The sequence below is a fragment of the Eptatretus burgeri genome, chromosome 1 (genome assembly GCF_056783735.1).
Source record: "Eptatretus burgeri isolate ZD-2024b chromosome 1, Ebu_testis_v1, whole genome shotgun sequence".
Classification (NCBI taxonomy): Eukaryota; Metazoa; Chordata; class Myxini; order Myxiniformes; family Myxinidae; genus Eptatretus; species Eptatretus burgeri.
Window position 1 is genome coordinate 46451266 of NC_140961.1, and position 15144 is coordinate 46466409.

At 42.5% G+C, this 15144-nt stretch overlaps 1 protein-coding gene across 6 annotated transcripts in view; it reads left to right on the forward strand.

Moving 5' to 3' along the window:
• Positions 1–15144, forward strand: part of TBC1D32 (TBC1 domain family member 32) — a 147586-nt gene that overhangs the window by 89886 nt on the left and 42556 nt on the right. For 4 of the 6 annotated variants that reach the window (XR_015058412.1, XM_085882166.1, XM_085882172.1 and 1 more), the window contains 7 exons: positions 8170–8258; positions 11142–11249; positions 11836–11938; positions 12131–12224; positions 12472–12591; positions 12742–12825; positions 13009–13078. Coding sequence is in view for 3 of the 6 variants with exons in the window: in XM_085882166.1 (XP_085738292.1) it covers positions 8170–8258; positions 11142–11249; positions 11836–11938; positions 12131–12224; positions 12472–12591; positions 12742–12825; positions 13009–13078 (668 nt within the window). In the remaining 3 variants the exon portion in view is untranslated. The remainder of the gene's footprint in view (positions 1–8169; positions 8259–11141; positions 11250–11835; positions 11939–12130; positions 12225–12471; positions 12592–12741; positions 12826–13008; positions 13079–15144) is intronic. The other 2 variants (XR_015058410.1, XR_015058411.1) reach the window with 1 other exon arrangement.

Genomic DNA, 15144 nt, shown 5'->3' on the forward strand with positions numbered 1-15144 from the left:
GTTTTATTTCTGCTTTACATGTCAGTGATTTTGTTTGTTTATAGTTTATGGTGGGTATTTTTTTTTCTCATTTACATGCATGCGATTCTGTACAACCAGTTGACACATAGAGATAGCATGGTTACCTTTGAGTTGCATCCTCCTGGTTTGATTCCCAACGCAACTATAAACTGTCAGAATGGTGCTTCATAAGAAGAGTGTTTAAAGTTGCATCAATGTGTATGCTGTCTGTTGGGTTGGTTATTAAGGTATGGACTCATCTGCTAGTATTGATTACTGGTGGACATTAAAGATCCCATGGTGGCTTTTGATGAAGAATAGGTGAGTTGTCACCACTACCCTGTCGAATTCACAAATTACTTCCCTAATCAGCTCCAGTGTTGCTCTCAGGCTGGCCTAAAGTTACACACACTCACCTCAAAGCTGTCTAAGTCTGGGTTCAAATCTCGGCCTAGCTATAAACTGTCATCCTGGTGTTTCACAGGCAGGGTGATTCATCAATGTGGGTGCCGTCCCTTGGATGGACATTAAATTGGGCATTCCTTCTGCCAGCATTAGTTGGTGGACATTAAAGATCCCATGGTGTCTTTCGCGAAGAGTAGGCGAGCTATTGCCAGCACCATGAACAAATTTCAAAAATGGCAATGGCAAACCACACAGTCTAACCCTTTCCAAGAAACTGCTCAGGCAGCACCAACGCTCTGAAACAGAGTATGGTACATCAGAATCAACTCTAGTAGAACGTCAGGTCTGGCCAACTGGGTCTTGAAAGATTTTGGCAATGTTGCATTCCTTATGAGCTGACAGCCCCATAGTATGGGGCATGGCATAAGAATAAGGAAACATGAGTGGCTTTGTTTATTTATAGTTTTCATCGGAGTGGTTTTGTTGTATTTATAATTCACTACGCCTGGTGTTGGCTTCATGGTTAGGGTGGTGGGCTTGGGATCCTAGGATCCTGAGTTCAAGTCCCACTCAACTTGAATTAATACCAGGTGGGGTTGACTCTGCCTGTCATTCTTCTGAGGTCGGCAAAATGAGTGCTAGCTTGCTGGTATCCTGTGTCAGAGTGGTGACCCGTCCATAATTGTGCCCAATGACCAAGGAGACTGCTTAGGCAGCAGCAACGCTCTGCACAGAGTGTGGTCCCAATGGATGTATGGATGGATAATTCACCTGAGTGCTTTCATTTGTCTTCCTATTCAACATTCTAGCTGAAGGGCCTGTCTACGACAGGCACCTCAGTCCTGTTCTTCTCAAATATCTCATATAACCATGTTCTGTGATGGGTACATTATTATTCTCACTCTGAAGGGGATGTGAGACTATTGATGTGTGTGTGTGTGTGTGTGTGTGTGTGTGTGTGTGTGTGTGTGTGTGTGTGTGTGTGTGTGTGTGTCTGTGTGTGTGTGTGTGTGTGTGTGTGTGTGTGTGTGTGTGTGTCCACATCAATCTATTTTCGTTTTGAAAATGTTTTTCTCTGCAACCACTTGTCCGATTGATGCAAAACTTTAAACATAGGAGGGACTCCCCATGGAGAATATTTTATTGATAACTCTGATGGAAAATTTGACATCATTTTTATTGATAAAGGAAAAAAATTGGACATCATTTTCTCTGAAACTGCTCAATGAAAAAAATTGAAACGGCATATGTCATCAACTGCCCATAGGGTATATAGGGTGATAACAATGACGTCATCGGTGAAGTGGTATTCCAGCCATAATTGGTTGAATTTAAATCTTTATCCGAAAAATCTGAAACTTCATATATCTGATCTATGACCCGATGTGAATGAAGAATTAAATTTATGACATCATACAAAACCCTTGCCAAGAAACTATGTGCAATAACATAATGGTGTGCATGGTTGATACGGGTATATGGGCAAAAATAACAGTGGGCCATAATAGTAGTGTGTCCAGTTAACAAAGCATGAGGTGAGACGATGCCATTGCCATTTGAGTGCCATTCTAGTTTAACTAGAACAGCACTTGGTAGGTTGCATACCTCTGCCAGGCTCAACAGTTTACGCTTTGTATCCCACTGATAGGCCGGATCTGCATCTGGATCTGAACCCAATTCTTAAGCAAGTCTTCCTTGTCACATACCCAAGTTGTTAACCAAATTTCGTCAGAATATGTCTACAACTTTTTGAGATATCCTGCTCACAAACAGATAACAGGAGTGAAAACATAACCTCTGTCCACCGGATGTCCACCTTCGGTGGCAGAGGTAAATCCTTTCAAATTAACTTAGTTTGTGTGCACATACTGTATATCATCTATCTATAATTCCAGCAATCTCTGTGTGTGTGTCTGTCTGTCTGTCTGTCTGTCTGCGACCGCCGTTTCTCGTCGACCGCCAGTCCGATCTCATTGAAACTTGCCAGGAATATTGCCGGGGACCCGCGGATGTGCCTTTTCGAGGTTTGATATTGATCGGACGAGCGGTTCCCAAGTTACGGCCATTTATCTGTCGACCAATGACAAGACACGGTGATATCACGTCACGAATGACGTTACAATTAATGTTTATTTATTTATTCTTTTTTTTATTTTTATTTTTGCATGATCGATGGTCTGATCTGATTAAAACTTGCCAGGAATATTGCCGGGGCCCCGCGGATGTGCTTTTTTATTTTTTATTTTATTTTATTTTATTTTTTTGTATACCTTGTCGAGGCTCGTATGAGAGCTAACACACAACTCGCAGCAAGGGGGCATGAGACAAGAGGGGCGGGAGTGGAAGGGACAAAACAGTGGGGAACAGAGACATTAGGTGAACTGTGGAAGGGAGAGGGATGGGGATGGGATGGGGAACATGGCGAAGAGAAGATGGACATTACAGGGACTTTGAGGAAGGAAAGCAGGGGAATTGAAGGAAGTGGGCTTGGGTGGATTCTCGGGGTAGAAAAGATCGAGGATTTGGATGGGGGAATATAAGAGGTGGTGGTGAACAGCTGTTTTGAAAGCCTGGAGGGAAGAATGGGAAAGAATAGAGTGAGGAAGTTTATTCCAAAGGCGGGAAAAAAGAGGAATGAAAGAGTGAAGATGAGCAGTGATTCGTGATTTTGGTAGTTTTACCAGAAGGGGGTTGTTGGTGGACCTTGAGCGCCCTGTGGAAATGTGGTGGGGACAAATCGCAGAGAGAGCAGGGGGGGGCAAGGCTGGAGAGGAGTCGGTAGAAGACAGAAAGACCACCGACCAACCTGCGGTGATTGAGTGAGAGGCCCAAAGACTCAGCTTCATTGCAGGAAATGCCGATGATCTTAAATGCCCTGGTTTCGACAGCGTGAAGCCGAGAAAGGTGGGAGGCAGGAACACCAGCCCAGAGGGGAGAGCAGTACTCCATCAGGCTACGGACAAAAGCTTTGTAAGTGGTTGGGAGCTCAAGAGGGCCGAGGAAGGACTTAGCACGACGGAGGATTCCCAGTCGGCGACTGGCTTTTGAGGCGAGGTTGGAAATGTGACTTTCCCAGGAAAGGTCATGGCAGATAGTGAGACCCAGAAGCTTGAAAGAAAAGACTTCTTCCAGAGGATTGTTGAGAAAGAGGATGGGGGGGGGGGTTCTAAATGGTCCTTTCGAAGAGACATAGTGAGAGTGTGAGATTTGTCTGGATTGAAAGACATGTTCCACGTGTTGGACCAGTTTGTGATTTTATCCAGATCTGCAGTGAGCGAAGAAGCTGCTGCTTGCCGGTCTGAGGGATGACAGATGGTACGGCAGAGGGTGGAGTCGTCGGCAAAGAGAAATAGAGGATTTTCCAGAGAGTCGGAGAGATCATTGATGAAAACCAGAAAAAGAACAGGGCCCAGAACGCTACCTTGAGGAACTCCAGCCTGCACAGGAAGAGGGGATGAAAGAACTCCATTTAGGGCCACACGTTGACTGCGACAGGAGAGGAAGTCTGCGAGCCATGAGTGGAGATGGCCTTGAATACCATGGGAAGAGAGTTTGGTGAGTAGTGCAGGGTGCCATACTGTGTCAAAAGCACGTGATATGTCCAGGGATATGGCTCGGATTTCCTGTCTGGCATTGAGGACCTCTATCCATTGATGGGAGAGTAGAAGCAGCATATCCAGGGTAGAGTGACCTGGTCTGAAACCAAATTGATGATTGGAAATCAAGCCATTGGAGAAGAGGAAGGATTTCATATCCGAAGCGATGATGGATTCCATAACCTTGCTGATGATTGGGAGAAGGCTGATTGGTCTGTAGTTACAGGGATCTGTTTTTGCACCTTTTTTATGCAGGGCAGTGATGTTAGCAGATTTCCAAGCAGACGGCAGATGACCTTGGGCAAATGAGAGGGTGAATAGAACAGAGAGGGTGAGCAAGAGCAGAAGAGCAGGCTTTGAGGACACGTGGGCTGATGCCGTCTGGACCGGTTGCAGAATCTGACTCGAGGTTTGAAAGCAAGCTCTCCACCTTGTCAGGAGAAAAGGATACAGAGTCCAGGGACAGTTGGGTGCGACTGGGTAAAGTGTGTAGAGAAAGTGATGGGTTTAGGACACAAAATTTAGCTGCAAACACCGAGTTTAGACATTCAGCTTTATCACATGTGGTATCAGCAGTGCGGCCATTTGAGGTAAGGGAGGGGATGGAGGGGGAACATACCCCAGAAACAGATTTGATTAAACGCCACCAGGATTTTGAGGAGGGAGAGAGGTTTGAGAGTTCAGACTTGAAAGCCATGTTTCAAGGTGTTTCAAGGTTTGATATTAATCGGATGAGCGATTCCCAAGTTACGGCCATTTATCTGTCGACCAATGACAGGACACGGTGCTATGACGTCACGAATGACATCACAATTAATGTTTATTTATTTATTATTTATTTTGCACGATTGAAACTTGCCAGGAATATTGCTGGGGACCCGTGGATGTGCCTTTTCGAGGTTTGAGAGAGAGAGAGAGAGAGAGAGAGAGAGAGAGAGAGAGAGAGAGAGAGAGAGAGAGAGGCTGCACATACTGGCACGCACCTACGGGCATGCACCTACGGACCCGCCCCTACGGGCCCGAACTCGTTAGAAATAAATTCCAGCTTCAGTTTCCCATCCACATCTAGGCGAGCACACGCACCACTATGGGCACTATTTTGGCTAAACCCATCCATCCATCCATCCATCGGGACCATACGCTGTACAGAGTGTTAGTGCTACCAAAGCAGTCTCCTCGGCAATTGGGCACAATCCTGGACAGGTCACCTCTCTGACACAGGATACTAAAATGGCTCAATCTTCCCAGCAAGTTGGTACTCATTTTGCTGACCTCAGAAGGATGACAGGCTGAGTCAACCCCACCTGGTATTAATTTAAGCAAAGCGAAATTTGAACTCAGGACCTTAGGATCCCAAGCCCACCACCCTCACCATTTCGCAAACACCAGGCATATGTGTGTGTGTGTGTGTGTGTGTGTGTGTGTGTGTGTGTGTGTGTGTGTGTGTGTGTGTGTGTGTGTGTGTGTGTGTGTGTGTGTGTGTGTGTGTGTGTGTGTATCTGTGTCTCTGTGTCTCTGTGTCTCTGTGTCTCTGTGTCTCTGTGTCTCTGTGTCTCTGTGTCTCTGTGTCTCTGTGTCTCTGTGACCGCTGTTTCTCGACAGCCACTGGTCCGATCTAATTGAAACTTGCCAGGTATATTGCTGGGGACCTGAGTATGTGCCTTTTCAAGGTTTGATATTAATCGGACAAGTGCTTCCCAAATTATGGCCATTTATTTACCAACCAATGAAAGGACACATTGCTGCCTATGCGTGGCTGCGTAGGTGGGTGCGGGGCCGGCCGACGATGACGTCACGTGCCGTGCCGGTTACGATGGCGTACCGTGGCGTAGGATGGCATACTTCGTTACCGTGGCGTAGGAGTGGCAATGGTCAATGGCAGCAAATGTCATAGCAAGAAAAGACAGGGAGGTAAACTTGATTTTAATTTGGATTTTAATTAACTCTGTGTGTGTAAGTATCACAGCAGTTGTTACTTCAATGCAAGCGATAATTCGTGGAATGCATGTGAACATACATTCCACTTCCGGATAGTGATGACTTACTGTATTCTAATAATTGCTCGATTTCTTATGCGCATTTTTAGATAAACACAATGCCCCAATCCAGTCATCGTTTACCAGAGCGAAGGAATGGCTTGTGTTGTTGTTTGAAAGTTTTAGGGGGGGTTGCACGTACGGGCACGTGAGAGCGAAGGAACGGCCTGTGTGGTTGTTTCTGGCTCGCGGTTTGAACGTTTTATTTTTGGTTTGCACGTACGGGCACGCACGTAGGGGCACGTGAGAGCGAAGGAACGGCCTGTGTGGTTGTTGTTTCTGGCTCGTGGTTTGAAAGTTTACACACATATATATATATATATATATATATATATATATATATATATATATATATATATATATATTTATATATATATATATATATATATATATATTTTTTTTTTTTTGCACGTACGGGCACGCACTAGTAAAAAAAAAATGAAAGACTTCATTACTATTTTCCTTGTAATGAAAACGTGCCTTGTTTAGTTTTCAACGCATTGTGTTCGTTTTTGAAATATACATAAACTCAGAGGTGACATTGAGTGTACGAAAGTGGACATGTACATTTCATACAAATTTATAGTGTACATGTATGTTTCAAAGTGTCCGTGTACATAACTTATTTAAAGTGTACGTGTACATAACGTCTCAAAGAAGAAGTAAAAAAAACTTTCTCGGGGATTTCCCTGGCCTCCCGACTAATTACGAACACAGGAATTTCACGATCAAGCCGATTTTCATAGCCTCTAATATTTATTTACTTCACGTTATATGTGAATTACATGTCCATCAGTTTGTTTATAAGCCTTAAAGTCGAGTGAAAACCAATTTATTATCTTGCCAAAACGAAGTTTTTGCAAGATATGTTAGTCAGCTTGTATGTTTTTGTTTTTTTTGTTTGTTTGTCTGTAATCACGTATAAAAAATTCTGCAGAGCACAGTTATCATTGGAAATTTTTGTAACTTCGCATATCAGAGGCCTATAGAGGTCCCTTTCAGCACATAAAATTTTGAAGGTCCAAGGTCACTTTGTCGCAAATCAGGGGAGTTGACGAAACCCTTATTTTTTGAGTAATTTTGATCGGATCGTCTTCAAACTTCATGGGAATATAGTTCATGGTCTGGCGCTCAGCTGATTAATTTTTGGTGGCGATTGGCCTTGACCTTCATGGTTTGTGCCGAAGGTCAAACATATTTGACCCCAAGGTCAAATTTTCAAGTTTTAGGAACCATATCGTGTAGTACCTCAAATTGAACACCTCGATGAGTGCTTTCTAGATATGTCAAGCTTGAGACATTATGACATCATTTGGTGACGTTAAGGCAAAAGCATATTTTTCATGGTTACTATGTAGAACGATTCTCATCGGAATCTCTCGTAGGCAGATATTCCTCAAGGAGTCGCTCCTGGTGGATAGCAGCTCTGTTCACCTCAGTGTGACCTTAAAGAAGTCACACGTGGTCACCTTTTGGCAAGAGGTTTATTTATTTATTTATTTATTTATTTTCGTTTGTTTGTTGTTTTTTAATTAAACATTTCACTGCGAACAAAACATGCATTACCTTGTTTCCTCTGCATGGGTTGAATCAAAATGTACCTTTGTTTCCTCTAAATGGTACCTTCATTTAATGATAGAAGATGCGTTGTTCAGTCTTCAAATGTACACAAGGGCCTATGCGGTCTGTTCCAAGGCAAGGCCTTTCTGAGCAGGCTGAAACTAATTATGATTAAGCCCCCTGCAAGAATGAGCAGGCTGACCAAGGATAAGGCCTGTTATTGTTTTCATTTAATAATATTTATCCAAGTAGCCAGTTTTCATTCATGCACTGCCTTGGAGTTCCCTTCATATGCATGCAAAGTTTCAGGCCACGAGGTTTCATGGTTTTTTGAGTTATGGAGGAGATGCACTGACTGACTCACTAACACACACACACACACACACACACACACACACACACACACACACACACACACACACTTATTATTATAGATATAGGTTATGTTGTTCATGTTTTTGGGTTTTTTTTTAAAGTTTGCATACTGTATAAGTGTACTGTACTTGTGAATTTCCCAAATATTTTGCTGTTTCTTCCCATTCCCCCCCTCCCCCCCCCAACATTATTTCTAGGATCTCATTGGCTGCCTAGTGCTGCTTGACTCTGATGAGAAACTTGGTGCACTCCTTGGTTATGAGTCAGCACACAGCCTGGGTCTCAGGTCTGTGATCCTGAGTGTTGTCACCATTTGTGACACATCCATCAGTGATAACCATTTGCTCAGATCACCTGCAGATGTGTGACAGGTTCTGTGGAGGAAAATGTAACATCTTCCCACGATGAATTATGCAATGCCATTGGAGACATCTGTACTGAGGCGGCACATCCAAACCTGAAATGAACCCTTCAAACCTGCACATGCATGTTACTCGCACAATGCAGAGGAATGTGTGCTTCATAAAGATGTCTTATCTTGACATTTCAGAGAACACTGCACTGCAGGTTTTGATGTCATATGAGGGTGAGGGCCTATATGTCTACTAACATGACAACAGACCTGCTGTGTTTGTGAGAAATTGGTTGCAGGAAAACGATGTTGAAAATCTGCACTGGTTCAGCTCAAAGGCTGGCTGAAAACCAATTGAACCACTTTGGGGTGTCTTGGAACACCATGTCAGGACCACAGTCAGCAGAGTACAATCCATCACTGAACCTGCATTTGCTGAAAAAGGAATGGTGCACTCTTGTAGCTGATATCATTCAGTCCAAAATTTATTACAAAGTGTAGAGACAAGCTCTGAGCTGTGCTTGTTGACAGAGGTTGATTATCACCCTGGAGACATCAAAGAAATTGTTGTGAATTACCGCAGTCACCCTGTGTGTTCCTTACTGTGCCAGTGCTGTTTGTAATGCGTACTATCATCGCAATCTGATATCGGCAGTTACTGGTAAAAACATTCCCCCTGGTTCACCTGTGAGAAAGCAATTACATTTGTTGCCATACCCCACAGGCTATTTGTGCATAACTCCTTGTAATATATGCTCACAATCTCTAAAAGCACAGCCCAGGGCCATACTTCAGTGCTTGCACCACCCAAATGATTATCAGCACTATTATGCCGTTTCTGGAGTGTTTTCCATATATTTCCCATTAGATGACTCATGTAGCCCTTTTTGGTGATGCTAATGTTGATGTCAAAACGAAGATACAATATCCATTAAACAACTATCAAAGAATAGTTTTCTTCCATCACATACATTTTTTTTTTCCAGTTAATCTCGATTCTAACAAATTGCCTGTAAAATACACCGTCCTCTGATTGTGATTGCATTCAGAAAGATCGGTAATTTCCACAGGGCAACATAACCCATTCAATATTGTTCTCCAGCTGAAATTTATTTCTGTTGACTCATCACAATTTGAACAATTACATAACCCCGGTTTTCACTTTGGGTGCTCGGAGTGATGACTGTGCAACCAACACCAAACTATTAACAGCACTCAGTAGAGCGCATACCTCCACCAGGCTGAATAGTTTATGTTTTGTATCTCACTAATAGGCTAGATTTGCATTAACCTTAACAAAAATCAACTCAGCATGTTCTTGTCACCTATCCAACCTGTCCGCCAAGTTTTGTCCGAATCCGCCCACAACGTTTTTGAGATATCGTACTATATGTCGGTTTTGGCCTATCTCTCAATAGTGAAGAATCACTTTAAAAATTCTAGGAGTCGGATCCAGGACCGGATCTTTACCAAAATCTAATCAGTTCGTCCTTGTCACATGCCAAACCTGCCCACAAAATTTAATATGAATCAGTCCACAACTTTTTGAGATATCCTGCACACAGACAGACAGACAAACAGACAAAAAGGGGTGAAAACATAACCTCCTTCACCTTCGGTGGTGGAGGTAAATATCGTGCTATATATTGTTTTTGGCCAAATCTCTCAATGGGGAAGAATCACTTTAAAAATTCTCGTTGCCAGATTCAGATCTTCACCGAAATCGAATCAATTTGTCCTTTTCACACTCCCAACCTGTCCACCAAGTTTAATCCGAATCCATCCACAACTTTTTGAGATATTCTGCTCACAGACAGACAAATATGGGCGAAAACATAACCTCCGTCAATCTTCGGTGGTGGAGCTAAAAATGTGATGAAGAAGCAGTTGTCGGATGGCTGTAGAATGTGTGAGTGGTCAAAATATCCCAAGTTATTGTCTATTTGGACCAAAAGGTGCAGACTATGCAGAGTGACTTTTTGGGTCTGGGCATGAAGGATCATGGAATCCAACATTGTGTGGCCTGCTTTTCCAGGTTATCTTCACTCTTACATACAGAAATCTTGGTTTTGCCTTTGATCTTTCTTTCCATATGAATGGTTTAAGCTATTCTCACACTCAGGAGTAAAAGCAGTTAAATTGAAAACTAGGGCCATTTAGGGAGTGATATGTCACTTTTTTTCAACCCTCTTGTCTGCATCAGGCAGGGAAAGCCACCTGAGAAATAATGGGAATGTCCCCATGGAGCCACCGGCCTCTGATTTGAATTCCAATATCCACACATTAATGGCATCTAGTTTAATTTGACTTTGCTCCTTATTTGCATATCAGTGGTTACCCATGGGTCCAAGCAGTTTCGTTGGAAGCCAGGACCTCTGAGACACTGTTGTACTTGTGACGTCACAACATGGCTGTCACAAGATGCCAATTTTGTTGGAGGTTTACTTTCGGTGAACTTCGGAAATGTCATTTTTGTTTATGAAAAGGACGGATTTCATCAAAACTGGGCAGCAGTTGAATCATTATCAGAAATTGATTTGAGAAACAATACGCAATTCATAAACAAAAGATGTCTTGGGCTACATGAGCCTTGTCACTGTAGTTTCATGATGTGTGACTTAGTTCTCTGTACATGAGCCAATGTTGAGAAATATTTTTAAAATCGAAATATTTAAAGAACTTTGTGGTGAAAATCCCACTATTGTTTGGCTGCAAATTATAGCTGATCAAACATGATATACAAAACAACAAATTATTACAGCTCTGTAGTTTATTGTGGTTGGTAATTTGTATTGAGAAATAAGTTGTTTCTTACAGGCTGGTTGGTGCAGCCGTCTTCAGCTTGGACTCTCTTCTTCTGTTTGAGACCGAGTTCAGCCTTTCAACGATTGTGCTGAAGATCCAGGCCGAGAGCATGCTAAAAGGGTAACACTGATTGCTCCCTTCGGGTGCTGATGATGGCACAGATAGGGCAGCCCAGTAAGGGACTATGTCCCCTCTGATTCTACATCATGTCCATGCATCACATATACAGCAGTTTATCGTTAAATTCCTTCTCTTCCAGACAGATGTGATCTTGCACCAAAGTGAAAGCCTTCACCTATTATTCAGGAGCATAACTTGAATTTATAACCAGCGGAAAGTATTCACGTTTGATTCTTAATTCCTGATTTCCATTTTTTAATTTGACTTTTGTTGAATTATAAATAAAACTCAGTACAATTGATCTTGTCATTATCAAATTATTCACTTGTTGATATCCATGTTTTAAATAATGCACCACTACTGTAGGCAGAAAATGCAACTTCAATGGATTTCCAAGTTTGTGCTCATTGAGGGTCCCTCATTGGCAATGATATGTCATCTGCTTTCCATAGCCAATCATGGACAAGAATGCCATATTTTAACCTAACACACAAAGTTCTGCCTGATTTCATACACTCAATCTCATTATCAATAAATCTTACTAAATCTTACCTCTATGCAATATGCTCTCTCCACCCACCTCCAGAATTTTGGATGCTCCCACCCTGGACAGGAACCGTCTGCTGGTGCAGCTGGGCTCTTTGGGGGGACCTGGGGAAAGGCACCTTCCACCACACTCACTTTGCACAGTAAGGAAGTTGAGGCTACATTGCACCATCAATTTAAGCATAATCTTTCGTACCTGTTTTTGTATTCATTTCACTTCATACAAAAAAAAACTAGGTGCAAAATATGATGAAATGATAATTCCAACATAAGTAAGTGTCACGTATGGTGAGCATGGTGTGAATGAAAAGTAATAATTGGTGTGTGGTGAGCAGGGAGACAACCTGTTCCCTTGGCCCCTTTTTGAGGCCTACCCTGTGCCAACAGCATATGCTCCCATCATCGACCCATGTCTTCTGATGCAGCCAGGTGTGGTGCAGCCTTGGAGTGTTTACCATCGAGCATGGGACAATTTGCACAATATACATCTGATCCATTTATGGATGTTATAGCTGAACTGTTATTGCTGAACTAAGCTAGCGCATTGTTTTAGGAGTAACCTGTGAGCCTGGAGCATTTTAGACGAGTGTGTGTGTGTGTGTGTGTGTGTGTGTGTGTGTGTGCGTGCGTGCGTGCGTGCGTGCGTGCGTGCGTGTGTGTGTGTATGTGTGGACAGAATGTGAGCTGCTAAGCTTTATGCAAGGAATGGAGAAAGGAAACCACGATTGCATTATTCAATGTAAGGAGCTGTTCATCAAAGTGCTCACCGAATCACCTTCATCGCTCACCCCGCCAGGTAATTATTTTTCCCATTTACCATTTTAAATTGTTTGTCACTATCCACATTTCCTCCAGGTGAGCCATGTATGTGTATACCCATCAGTCCCATATAATTCTTCCTTTTTCTGTCCTTAATCTTGTTTCCCAAACTCCATTTCTCTCGCAGTGCTCATGGATTTTCTGGAACACCTGCTTCCCTGCTTGGTTGAGGATGCTACTCAGGAGATCATTCAATGTCCAAACTACACAGGTCTAATGCACACACAGGACTTGGGGGTTGTGTGTGTGTGTGTGTGTGTGTGTGTGTGTGTGTGTGTGTGTGTGTGTGTGTGTGTGTGTGTGTGTGTGTGTGTGTGTGTGTGTGTGTGTGTGTGTGTGTGTGTGTGTGTGTGTGTGTCGTGCTGCCCTAACCATTGCCTACTATGTGCTGCAGTGATACACGATCGATTGACGGTCAAGCCATTGTCACCTGTACAAGAATTGGGAGTCAAGATGGTAACTCGGTAATAAATGCTGAACCTTCTCTCTTGTGCCCTGGAAACGGCTTCATCCTAGGATTTAACTGTTATGTTTTCTTGATTAATGCGAATACATTATCTGAACTCTTCCTCATGAATCCAATTTTATATATTGCATGATAATCAGATCCATGGAATGATAGTCAGATAATTGGTAAAGTGTGATGATTTTTTTAAGGTGCTCAGGGGTGTTTAGAGGAATAACTAAGGGTTATCTCCAATAATTGAGGGTTATCTACACAAATTAAGGGTTATCTATATTAATTAAGGGTTATTTAACTTGAATGTCATTTCATGATTGCTGAAGGTGCAAGTTGGAAAATAACATGATTTGTGAAAATTCCTCCTGAACGATATTGTAATGGTAGCAAAGTTTTAGTTTCGTTTATCATGTGCTTTGTCTGTGTTAGCAAGTTTGGAAATTTAGTTTGCCTCATGTGGAACCAATGTTCATGTCCACTTAAGCACTGCTGGGGCCTCTGGCATCTCATTATGTCATCGAGGAATGCTGTGTTGTAACAACAGCCATTTTTTGCCCTGTTTGCTCATCTGCGGTAAACAAGTCACCACATCTAACATTTCCAGATAGCCTTTGGTGACAAGGTTATCCTTTTTTGTGAACCAGCAAGTACGAGTAAGTGCAGGTGACATTGGGTGTCATACCCGCCATTAATTCTGCTTTACGAGGAATATTTCCATCTTTTAAGCCAAATTGTGGAAAAAGTAAATTTGGCCATTTATTTAGGTGTAAGCAAATAAATAAAAAAAACTCGAAAAAGTTCCTTCTTCTTTAAAGGCAGCTACAAACCTATAAAATGCTGTTTTTCTTGTTGAAATGAGCATTAATGTTTCAGTTGCTTTGGACACAATCCTGGTTGCTCAGGAAGGGTCATCACTATAAAGTCACAACTGGTCAAATCATAATCGCTCTGCCTATATCCTATCAGCTATACAGGGTGTCCACAGTCTTGTTTGGTTTGGTTGTAATAAAATGTCAAAACTGGAACAAGACTTTGTGGGAAGCCTGTTTATACCAGTTTTCTCCATCAAAATCCATCAACACTGATGTCGAAAAAAACCCAAAAACCTGTGTCCATCGATGACGTGTACATTTCGTATCGATCGGATCAGAGGATTTGGAGATCTTTCAGATATCTTTGAAAATTAAAAATAAATAAATTAGCAACGGCTGTTAAGCTTTTGGACCATTCAGCTTCGTGGGAGGATATGCACTCTATCTCGTGATGACTTGTAGCAACCTAGTGAAATTTTATAGTTTCTCAGTTTAGTGTCTCTGAGAAAAATATAGCTCAAAATATGGGGGGAATCCTTACTATAATCCATGGACTGGTGTGCATTTGTCTGTTTGTTTGTTTGTCACGTGACTCCTCAAACAGTTTTCGCCCGATTACATGCTACATAGGATCAGCCCGACCCCAATTAGTGCATGTAGTAGTTTTTATCTTTGCCAGTGGACTTTGGGGTGGGGAGGGTAGCGTAAATTCTCTATATAACTGTGTATCTTGTAGCGCCGCTCCAGGTGGGAGAGGATATTACAAGTCCCATACTTTACAGTACTGTCGGACCCTGCTATTCATGGGGGATAAGTTTCTTTAAAATATGCCGCAAATATCGGGGTCCGCGAATGTCGGGGCATTGTTTTTATTTTATTTTATTCTTTTTTTAACATGTTCTAGGCTCGTGGAAGAGCACTTACACAGAACAAATCGGGACACAACATCAATGGAACAGCAGGAGAAAGAGGAAACACCAATAGCAGGATGGAGAGAGAAAGTAGACAGAGACGGACAAATGAGGGATACAGGTAACGATGAGGGGTAAGGGAGAACACAAAGGGCGGCCAATATGGATACATAAGCAAACTGTGTTTGACCAGTTTGTGATTTTTGTTAAAGTCTGAGGAGAGGGAAGAGTCTGCTGTCTGTCGATCAGAAGGATGAGAGATGTCACGGCAGAGAGTGGAGTCTTTAGCAAAGAGATAAAGAGGATTGATGAAGATTAGGAATAATATGGAGCCTAGAACACTGCCT